Source organism: Danio aesculapii, chromosome 17 (genome assembly GCF_903798145.1).
Source record: "Danio aesculapii chromosome 17, fDanAes4.1, whole genome shotgun sequence".
NCBI classification, from domain to species: Eukaryota; Metazoa; Chordata; class Actinopteri; order Cypriniformes; family Danionidae; genus Danio; species Danio aesculapii.
The window spans coordinates 17,306,241-17,318,038 of NC_079451.1; the positions used below are offsets into that span (position 1 = coordinate 17,306,241).

Sequence of the window (11,798 nt, forward strand, 5' to 3'; positions counted from 1 at the left end):
CCTCTAGCTGATTTCTTATTTTTTTTTTTGCTTGCTTGTCACACTTTAACGTTTCAGATCATAAAAACTAATTTAAATGTTAGTCAAAGATAACACAAGTAAACACATCATGACGTTTTGAAATGAAGGTTTTTATTATTAACGGGAAAAAACTGACGAGACTGATGAGATAAAGTCAAACTTTTTGGAAGTATCTATTATGTCCCATTATGTGTGTGATAAAAGTAACACCGTATTTAAGAAAAACCATATTAACAGTAAAATGTGGTGTTGGTAGTGCGATGGACTGGGGTTGTTTTGCTACTTCAGGACCTGGAAGACTTGCTGTGATAAATGGATAAATTCTGCTGTGTACCAAAATAGCCTGAAGGAGAATGTCCAACCATCTGTTAGTGAAGTGAACTTAGGTTCTGCTCCAGGACAATGATCCAAAGCACACCAGCAAGTCCACTTCTGAATGGTTGAAAAAAAAATGAAGGCTTTGGATTGGCCTAGTCAAAATCCTGACCTGAATCCAATTGAGATGCTGTGGCATGACCTTAAAAAAGATGGTTCATACTCGAAAACCCTTCAATGCAGCTGAATAACAACAATTCTTCAAAGATGAGTGGGCCAAAACTCCTCCACAGCACTGTAACAGAATCATTGCAAGTTACTGAAAACACTTGATTGCACTTGTTGCTGCTAAGAAATCAGTAAAAGGGCAAACACTTTTCACATCTGTGTACATATTTGCAACTATTAAATACATATTAGGGTTGAGCGATGTCGACCAATTTGGCATCGTACGATGTCTAATGTGAAACATTGCGATGCACGCTGGCATTGTCATCGTAGGCAGCGATGAATTAATTATTTGTAGCCTATCGTTTCAATTACCTGACTCGCATGGTCTTTGTTATACCCATAAACAAATCATACATAAATAAAGATAAGTTAGACACAAATGACCACCTGTCAATCACTTTTTCCGCGGGACTCTGGCATGAATAGTCAGAGTGATCCGTGTCGTTATAATGACGTTGGTCTGTAAAAAAGGTGCACAACCAACAGTCTCTGAGGTTTTCGCTAAAATGACTAAGTACAAGTGTTAAAGCGAAAGATTGAAGTTGTGTACTGACGCTGTGACACGTTACCTGATTCAAAACACCGAAGAGTCGTTAGATAGAGACAAGATGAATTAAATATCACGTTTACCAACTATAGTGAGACGCGATACAGTGGTACATCCTTGATGACCTGTCCGACGTGCACTGCTCTCTGGAGCTCAGACGAGCGCATGACAGCATGTGTGTTGCTGTGTCTGTGTGTGTGTGTGTGTGTGTGTGTGTGTGTGTGTGTGTGTGTGTGTGTGTGTGTGTGTGTGTATATATATGTATATATATATATATATATATATATATATATATATATGTGTGTGTGGTCACGTGATGTGCATTTTCAGCAGACGGAGGGCTGTTCAGAAATGCTAGGTAAAACACAGTGTGGATGTGGATCCTTTTAGCTCTAAAATGCCATTTTAAAACTAAGACGTATTATAGTAAACAGGGCCTAAGTGTGTATTTTTCACGAGCGGGTTTGTAACAGGAGCGGGGCGGAGGATCAGCAATGCCAGCTCAGCATTGTGTTGTCTATCAGCCATCGGCAATGGACGATGGCATCGTCTATCGGCCCGACCCCAATACATATATACAAACCTATTGCTGCATATGCTGCATTTTATTCTGTATATATAATACATTATATAATCTAAAAATTTAATTGCAGATATTAGTATTGTAACATGCCAGAAGGTTAAGAATGTAACGATATGTAGTCAGAAATTCCCAACTTTTGTCGTTGGGTTTGCTCAAACTGACTGTGACAGTGTAACACGATTACGAGGCACTTCTAGAGAAACGGATGGTTGTCTTTAAAGGACACGGCAACAAATCAATGGAGGGAACTTCATTAATGAAGAGGTAGAGCTTGACAGTTAACAATGGCCCTGAAAAGGGAGTTGTCCCAGGATAATCTGCGACAAACCCCCTGGACGGGATAGAGGGCCTCCCTGCCCCCCATTAAACAAAGGCCAGTGCACTTGTGAACCCTAGCAGATCAATGCACCCTGCTCCACTCAATTAATGGGATTTCCTCAAGGCCAGTTTTCCAATGTGTCATCAGGGAATCAAGGTCCTTTCTAATTTACTATGTGAGATACTCCAGAATTTTCTGGGAAAGTTTCATGACTTTGGCTCAAAACAAAAGGGAACATTTTTTTAGAAAAACAGTGGTCTGTGGTAAATTCACAGCATGGTGACCACCAGAGAAGCACTTACTCCACCTCTGAAACAACTCTCATTGTGAGCTAATGTTACCACGCTCTCTTATTTTTCCTGTCTAATGCTTTTCTCACTTAAATATCTTCTTTTGTTTGAAAATACATCTTGCAAGTAAATGGGATGCAAATGCCATGTTGATTTTCGTTCACAAGGAGTGAATAACGGTCTCAAACAACAGCAGGTTTGAAAAGCGTCTCTTCATTCAGAGAGGACAGGTGCTAGTGTTGTTTTAGCTTCTAGCCATTGTAATCTCAATCACTGGTTGCTTTAAATCCCCCGAAATTCACCTGTTCCACAAAGCAGCTGTTAGTTCCATCAGTCTTGTTGGTATTAGTAGTCATGGAGTGATCCATGCAGACTAACTAAACTAGCTCAGCTGGTGACCATCATAAATGACTGCATGTTTTAAACATTACGGTCACCTAACAACAACAACCACCAGCTTAATTAGTATTTGCCGGCAATATAATAGCACTCCAAATCTGAAAACCAGATATCTCAGAATTTGAGATGGTCCAGATAGTTTCCTCACAGTGCATTAAACACCTATTCTGTCACACTAACAGCATGCAAATTGTCGTATTGTTCTGAACAACCGAATTAACATTATGCATAAACAACCGTTCCTTTACATTTACATGTTTATCACACTGATTGTTCAAATGAAACATTTCTCTTTTTGTAAACAATACTTCCAACAAAAATGAACACACTATCTGAGCCTGGTGTCATTTCTATAAAAAACAGGCCAAAACAACGTTTACCTCAGGAGTTCAACACAGCGTACTGAACCTTCACAAAGATTCAACACTCATGTTTAATGGTCTGTATTTCAAAAAAGTCCTTGTTTATTAAATCTACTGAAGTGATAAACATGACTTGACTGCCAAATAGCAGCAGGGCTCGACAATAAGGATGGCCTGATGGCCCAGGGTCAGCATGAGAGACACTTGGGACTGTAGACAGGATTGTCAGTGGCCCAATCAGGCCAGTGCTGGCTCATCAATAAGTTTATTATTTGAGACTGGACCAGAAGAAAAAAATCCTTAGCATTGAGCCCTGAGCAGAGCTTGTGCAAACATTTAGTTCAAATTCACAAATTGAATTATATAAATTATATCAAAAGAAACACTTTTTCAAAATGACAAAATCTATAGTCCAGACTCAGAGAGTGCTTATTTAGTGAATTATGACTTCTGGACAACAATGCATTACAGGCTCCAATGGCCAAAGGTTTTCAGCAGACAGCCATGCCAACGCCAACATTTCTTAGAGATGCCAGGAATACCATAGTGATTTCCCATCTTTCCCCCTGTGTAATCTCCAAGCAGAGTCATTGAGCGAGATCACACACTTCACTGACACATTGTGAGTGTGGAAGGAACAGAGATGCACTCAAACGGAGGACAACAATGAAGTCTTGAATGTGTTTGCAACCCTTTCTAAAGATAAAGTGCAACCAAGGAGACAAAACTCTTGCCGATATCTAAAGTAGAGAGTCAGCTTGTGCTCAGTTTGAACTAGGCTATACAGCCTTCTATGGCCTACAAAAGTGGACTAAATGTAGAAAAGTGGGTTAAATGTATTTAAATGAAAGTCTTCGCTATAACCATACCCTAAGGCATCATCATATCACAAAATCAGCATTACCTATGTGAAACCCTATCAAGGACTGACGCTTATTGATTCTGAACTCCTTGTCTTATTGCGAGGTCAGCTGAGGACAATGACACATCAGACCATAAATCAACCCCACTCTCCCACACCATGAAAGAGAGAGGTTATTAAACTAAAAATAGCCGTACGTTTTAGAGTCCATCAACTGATTCATGCTTCAAAAACATACCCAATTAAGATATGCCTGCAAAATGGGTTGGGAGAAAACAGGATGTGTTATTGCTAAAATAAGTGATAGCTCTATGTTTTAAATTTCTGTAGACAAATGTTTTGATCTTCGATTGGTTTCACGTAATGCAAATACGCTGGTCAGAGTTGCAACAAAAAAATCTTTGCCCGAATTTGCATTTCTGGTGTTGTTTATTCGCATACATAATGGAAGTCCATGGGACAAAAAGTCTAGCGTGACCACAGATTTAAGCCAGTATTCCACTGTATGGTATGGTCACGGCTCTCTTTGGTTTGGTTTTGCTCAACTTGGTTTGCATTTCCACTGCAGTTTAGTACCACTTAAAGCGGGTGGGATTATGGTAATAGTTGTGCCACTCCTACTGCCATGACTTGCTGAAAAACTTCCAACTCTTGTTGGATCCTCTCCTCTGCTACCAACACGAAGAAAGTCTGGACCTCTTCTACTGACCTCGCGACTGCAATTTTTTAGTTGTCCTTTTCTTGTGGTGGCATAAAAACAAATTTGTCACATGACCAACAACACAGCAGTGGATGATCTGACAATTTAAACATTGCGGGTTTGGTGCCCCATGTCGCAAATCCAATAAAGCTGGAAGAGAAGCTAGTAGTGAAGATTCTCTCAGACCAATTGGTGTGTTTACATCATGTTTTGGTAACGTGCACAATGCTTGGAACCTCACCCAAGTTGGTACTAAAAAGTACCAGGTACTAAACGTAGTGGAAAAGCCCCCAAAACTGAGCCATACTGAACCGAACCATGTACCATCCAGTGGAAAAGCAAGCTTAGTGTTTGAATAGAATAAGTACTCTACAAATAAATGGATTACCTGATATTAATGTGTATTTTGGTCATGCGTGGACAAGAGATGTCACAAAAAACATAGCGTTTTATTTAGCCGATTTTGTCCACTTAAATTATTTAATTGAGGGAAGGGTCCATGGGCAAGTGTATCTGAATAGGCCTGTCGTGATACCCATTTTTTTGTGGGATATATTGCACCAAAATATACTGCAATAAACAATATAATTATCATTTTAAGACCATTTTATGACACTCATTATACAATGCCAGTCTGAAGTTTCCAATTAATATTGTAGAAGAAAATTCACACAATTTACATTTGACCACAAAAGGAGACACTAGCAAAACAATGAGAGAGCAGCAACTTATGGTTCTCCTTTAATAGCCAGAAAACTACACTAAAGCAGTGGGTTTGTGTTCGAATCAGGATTGTCAAGAGCAGATTGTGCTTTTACATTGCTTGCCATCAAGCTAAATTATGGTTTTATATAGCAAAATGTAAACCCTGTAGATTCCTATTAAAATAACACTTCTATATTAGGTCAGTAGGCTTTTTAGTGGCTGTTCAACTTCATTCTGCCACAAAATACAAAAGCAATCAAAGAGTTTCAAAATTTCAGACTAGGCATGGGTCGGTATAAGATTCTGACAGTATGATAACCTTGAATAAAAATATCACGGTTTGACTGTATTGTGATTACTGCTCTAAAATATATTAATTTTAAATGTCTGGGTAAAAAAAATAAAGTTTGAACACAATATGTTATATTTTGAGAAACTTATTTTGGAACAGTAAACATGTCTAAAGATAAATAATTCAAATGAATCATTGATTTAGATATCTTTTCTGCTAGAGATATTATTATGTTTATTAAAAAACATAAATAAAACCTTACATATACCGTAGGAATGGTAGAGCAGAAAATTTTGCCAGTTTTAAAGAGCCCATATTATACATTAAAAAGGGTCATATTTCGGTTTTATGGGTCTCCAACAACATACTGATATGCATGCAGGGTCAAAAAAACATTTCATGGTCTTATAATATGAATTTATTTTTACCTAATTATCCCAGCGAATCCCATATGAATCGTTCAGCGATTCATTTATTCCCAAACCCCTCCTTAGCACGAAGCTAATCTGCGCTGATTGAACCGATGACAGCCTGTTGTGATTGGTTGACAGCGCTCAGCACGAGACAGTAAAATGCCCAGCGCGGTTTGTCAAGCCCCCGGTTCGGCAACATTGGTATAAGATCCGATCGCAGCAGACGCCCGAAACACGCTTCATAGTAAAACTTACTCAACAGTGTTATTCAGACACCTTACCACCAAAAGCAGTGTAGTCAAACACTAGCATATTGCTCCATTCTTAACTATGACACACATACAGTATTAATCCACACTGCAGCAAAAGCTGAACTGTTTTGAACCTTGGCCGCGACACGTGTGTAGGAACAGCTGACGGTGGCCATAGCAACGACAAACGGCAGTGGAACACAAGCTCACAAACGCATTTAAATCCATAAACAAAACGGCCCGTTTCGCGTTTCAACGTGGCATTAGATGCGATATGAGAATATAAAGAGTTAACCTGATACAGTACAAGCAGTTACAAGTAACAAAACACAATTAAATACATAATTTGCAAGCTAGAGACAACAAGGAGACAGCCATTTACTTACACTTATGAAATGTGTCGTGGGCCAAGTCTGCTTTCATTAACTAGCTTTCATTTTGGAGCTTTTCTCCCTTCTCAGCTGTAACTTAGATCATTTTTTTCTATTTGCAATCATTGCTGTGGCACCTCTTGCGTGAAGTGTTATATGTTCTCAGGGCTTACCTGTACTCTGCTTTGCCCAGAGATCACATCCCCAGCCAGGGGGTTGTAGTGCTTACCAGAGCTCATCCTCAGCTGCAGCAGGCTGCATTTGTGCCTAATAAACTAGCCTTATTTTGCACGCACCCCTGGTGTATTGTCTGTCCATTCATTTCACACGTCTCATACAGAAGTAGTCTTTTCTGATCCTTTCTTTAACAAACGAATGAATCGCCCGTTTCCCTCACACTTAGAATAATATCCAGGTAAGTACAGCGTCTTCATGACTCATGATGACTTCTGGATCTGTTTGTATTTGCTGCTGTGTTAGTGGGCGGGGTCACAGGCTTAAATTTTCCCGGGTTTGCACGCGCAACAACAGGGCGGGGCTTATGTGTCGTAGCCACGTCACGCCGAAATGGCTAAAGACTCGTTTTGAAGACGATTCATTCTAATCACTAGGAGTCGATTCTTTTTTTAGATGAATCAATAGTTTTAAAAACTGTCCACTTTCAGATAAGCCTTAGCTGGATATTTCACTTCTCTTAAAGCTGTGTTACACACTACATGGAATGTCATTTTAAAAAACCCACAATAGGGGCTCTTTAAAACCTTGACTCTTCCAAACCACAAAATATACTTTTAAAACAATTATCATCCCATGGCTATTTCAGACTCTTCCTGTTTCTAATTGTCTACTTGCGATTAGATCGATTTGGATTAATTTTATTTCATGCACATGTAAACCAGACATTATCGCCTCAAACTGGGCAGTAGTGTTTTAGGCACATTATATCCCTAGTGACTGAAGCATTTACAACTGCAAGCTTCAAATTAATTATTTTACAACGTAATGGTTTTAAAAAGAAATGATTAGCCTTCAATCTTATCCTGTTTATTACCACACAAAAGCTGCAAGTTAAACTAGGCCCTTTTAAATGCTGAAGCAATGAGACCATTAGGGAAGATGTTTTAAAGTAATGAGGCAATATAGGAGAAGAATTATAAATAATTTCATATGGTAAAGCTTTTTTAAATGAAAAAGGCATGACATCTGGAAATCCTTCTTCACCAAATGCCGATTCAGACTCTGTTTGTTGGTCAGCGTGAGCCAGATCACAAATACAGCCAACTTACAGTGATTCTATAAAACTGCAAATATGTGGACAGCACTATTTATGTCCCTGAAGCAATGACCACAAAGCCAAAGAGTGAGCAAACAGCATGCAAAAGGAGGAAGACCAAAAACAATCATTTAGCTCCAGACTTCCTGAGTTAGCAATACACAGCCGGAGGACAGAACGCCGTTACCCATTTGTAGAATTACCTTGAAACCACAGGAATCATTCAACCCAATGGCATTATGAAATCAAACAGAGAATCAACCTATAACCAGACAAAATCAAACACCTCATCCTATTTACATCCGTCAGAGTCATTCAGCAATTATTTTGACCCTTTTTAAAACAGCATAACATCTTGACACACTGCACTGCCGTTATCTGTGTACTTAATAACAAGTCTACACAGCCTGCAGCATCTATCAGAGTTATAATCTGGAGCTGTGATGATGGATATCCCACAGGAAGCTGTCTCGATTCAATACGACACAAAAGCGGCAGAGCCCATCAGAGCTGAGAAAGGCTATTTATATCTGCTCAGGGCGAGGCTTAAGTCACTTACGAGATGTTTTTATTCAACCTAGAGTAGACATTCTTCATCAACTTTTGATGCACCATATTTGTGTTAGAAAAAACCTGTATAAATTGGTAATGTGTTCTGGAAGCTGGTCTAATATGGTCATCCTGATGGTTTAAGAGTGGATTTGTACACCTTTCAGTAAACCATAGACCGGCTTGTCAACACACCTGGTTGGCAGTTTTGGGACCAACCGGTGGCCTAGGCCAATTTAAAACAAGGCACAATATGACATACAAAAAATAATTATTTAAAGCAAGACAAAAAAAAACAAACAAAAAAAACAAGCTAAAACTATTATATTGTTTAAACTAGGGGTGCACAATATATCGTTTCAGTATCGATATCGCAATGTGCACATCCGCAATAGTCACATTGCATGATATTCAATGCTGATTCTGAATTATAGTTGACAAGGAGCTGCAGAACACAAGGGATTTATAAAGTCCAAATATCTACATTCCAAAGTGAAAACAAGATTATATTACTTACCCTAATGGCAGATTAGAAAAACTTCTTTATTTTTGAGTTCTTTTTTCTGAAGGTGAAATTCATCAATATTTTTACTTAAACAAAAAAAATTATATATATATATATATGGTATAGATATTTCGACTAGAAACGTGACAATGCAAAGTAAGAAAAGCATTTCTTACATTGTTTTTACGGCACCTGAATAATGTTAGACTGCCCAGAAAACTGCCAAACAGACCTATTCAACTTGAGAAATTGTTTTTATATCACAATATTTATCGCAGAAAAAAAAAACATCACAATATCAGATTTTTTCAATATTGTGCAGCCCTGGTATAAACTTTAATATATATATATATATATATATATATATATATATATATATATATATATATATATATATATATATATATATATATATATATATATATATATATATATATATATATAAGCTATGACATTCTTCTTTGAGAAACTTTCGTTAAAAAACAAATGTGATTTCCAAGTTTCTTGAAAAAACAAGACGTCTTTTGATTTCCATAAGTTTAAGTGCCTTCAAATTTCCAAATATGTCTATTAGGCCAAAGATTTCTAGCATATTTTTGCTAAAAAAAAATTATAAAAGTAATTTATCCAGTAAACTATTTCAGATTTTCTGACAGATTCATACTTGAGGGGACTTGACTACACATATACACAAACCTGGAAATATTAGACTTCATTTCGAACTAGGGCTGGGCCGATAAATGATATTATATCGACTCGCGAAATAATAAGCTCTTGACTTTTTTTTACTCTATATTGATCTAAGAGCCAATCACACAGCAGAAATGTGCATCAACAGGAATCTAAAAGTGTGTTGATTAGAAATGCATTGAAATTTTGGCTACCGAAAATTTATCGGCCGAAAATATGTCATGCCATTTAATAGACACTCTAATTTTTGTGGCTTCAGTCATTGTTGGGGTACTCTTAAATCTGGAAGAATTAACAACTTATATCAAAATATATCATCATTGTTCAATATGTAAAATAATTATCGAGATTGCATTTTTGCCATATCGCACAGCCCTATTTAGCACATAACAAACAAAAAGAAATACAAAACAATTCTAATTCAGTTTCCTAAAAGAAGTAGGAAGCAGAAGCTTTTTTAATTCTACCCCTTCGCAACTCTACATTAATAATAAGTAACGATCAATAAGAATAAATATTAATTTATAGAAATAATCATCAAATTAGGTTAACTCAATGATTCTGTCATCTCATTCTTCTCATAGTGCACCATATTCACTTTCTATATGCATGCATACATAAACTGTATTGACATCAATCAAATAAGTATTATATACATTCTGAAAACCACGTTGTACTGCTTTTTAAATAGGGTAACAATGGGTGCATTCAATTGTGATTAAATCATAGTCTGTTTTAGAATTACTGAATACTGGCCCCTTTTTAAAATGTCAGGATGAAGCACTTCAGCTAGTCAATCAGCTACTGATAAGAGACAAACTAGAAACAAGATAGTGAGTTGCTACTGAATAAATAATGTTGATTATAACAGGTGCAGACAACTATTACAAATGGCTTCCATATTTCTGCATATAACCCACATAATGTATGTGAGATTCTAATTGTGGATTTTATCTACAGAAGTAATGAATAATCAAACTGTTTGTCGTTTATTGCATCTCATCAGGAGGAGACAATGCAATCCAGCAGTTGTCTAATGGGTGAGGCATCAACAAAGAAGGCGCGAGGATTTGCCTCCTCAGTTACTCGTTTAGCTACTCCAAGGGGGGCAATAGCTGACTCTGGTGGTCTCGTAAGAAAGCAAAACACCCAGCAGGCTTTGAACAATCACAAAATAACAGGATGCATAAAGTTATGAGGCTCACCTCCTCCAGTGCGGATACTGTATTCCTGCAGTGAGTCATTCTGGTGGTGAAGTTTGAGGCGGTGGGCGATTTATAATCTTCATTTGTCTCCGTGACAAACTCCGCCACTGTTATCTGGTCAGGCATTGTATCTCCTTTGGCGAAATCCACAAATATCGTGTTTAATCCTTGAAATGACCGGTCGCGGTGAAATTAATGTCGAAATTCAAAGATAAAACGCTGAATTAAAACTCTCATGAGCGTCCTGAAGTCTTATCATCGCGGTGTTTTGTCCTCGGTGGATTAAAACAAGTTGGGAATTAATACAAATCATTAGCCAACTACACTGAACTGCGGCTTGTACGACGGGGAAATCTCTCTCTCTTTCCCTCTCTTTCTTCCACGGTTTTCACTTCTTCCAGTGTAAGTAGGAATTTAGTCCACTCGTTTGATAACAAAGCAGTGCTGTGGTGTGCTCCTCTTCTGTTTTGGGACAGGAGTGTAGGTTATCGTGCTGGTTTTTGCTGCAGGCTTCCAGGTCGATGCAGCTCTTGCAGCGCAATTCAATGAAAGCGCAGAAATTGACAAAGTAAAGGTGGAGGGCATTCAATGGGAAAGAACTGACCAATGAGGAGTCACAGCTGCCGGCTTTTGGCCAATCAGATCTGACGTAGGGCGTGGCCAGAGTGTAGTTCGCCTTTAGGATCGTGAGCGCCAGTCTTAAGGTGGAGAAGGAAATTTCTAGCACGTAAAAATGTAAATATATAAATAAAAGTTTATTAATTAACATCTACCGGCTTCTTACTTTAACAAAGCTGTTAACTTTGTATTTTTTAAAATACACTTTCAGTTTTTTGCCTAACAAAGAAAGTTGTGGGGGTCATTTATTCCCTATTTGGCATTCCAAACTAGCACTGATGAATTGATTTATATGTA

General features: G+C 37.8%; 1 protein-coding gene across 2 annotated transcripts in view; it reads right to left on the reverse strand.

Annotated features, from left to right (window-relative positions):
- Positions 1 to 11,413, reverse strand: part of asap2a (ArfGAP with SH3 domain, ankyrin repeat and PH domain 2a) — a 126,223-nt gene extending 114,810 nt beyond the window's left edge. For both annotated transcript variants that reach the window (XM_056476370.1, XM_056476369.1), the window contains exon 1: positions 10,884 to 11,413. In XM_056476370.1, the coding sequence (XP_056332345.1) occupies positions 10,884 to 11,009 (126 nt within the window). In that variant the 5' untranslated portion in view covers positions 11,010 to 11,413. The remainder of the gene's footprint in view (positions 1 to 10,883) is intronic.
- Between the last annotated feature and the right edge of the window lie 385 nt (positions 11,414 to 11,798).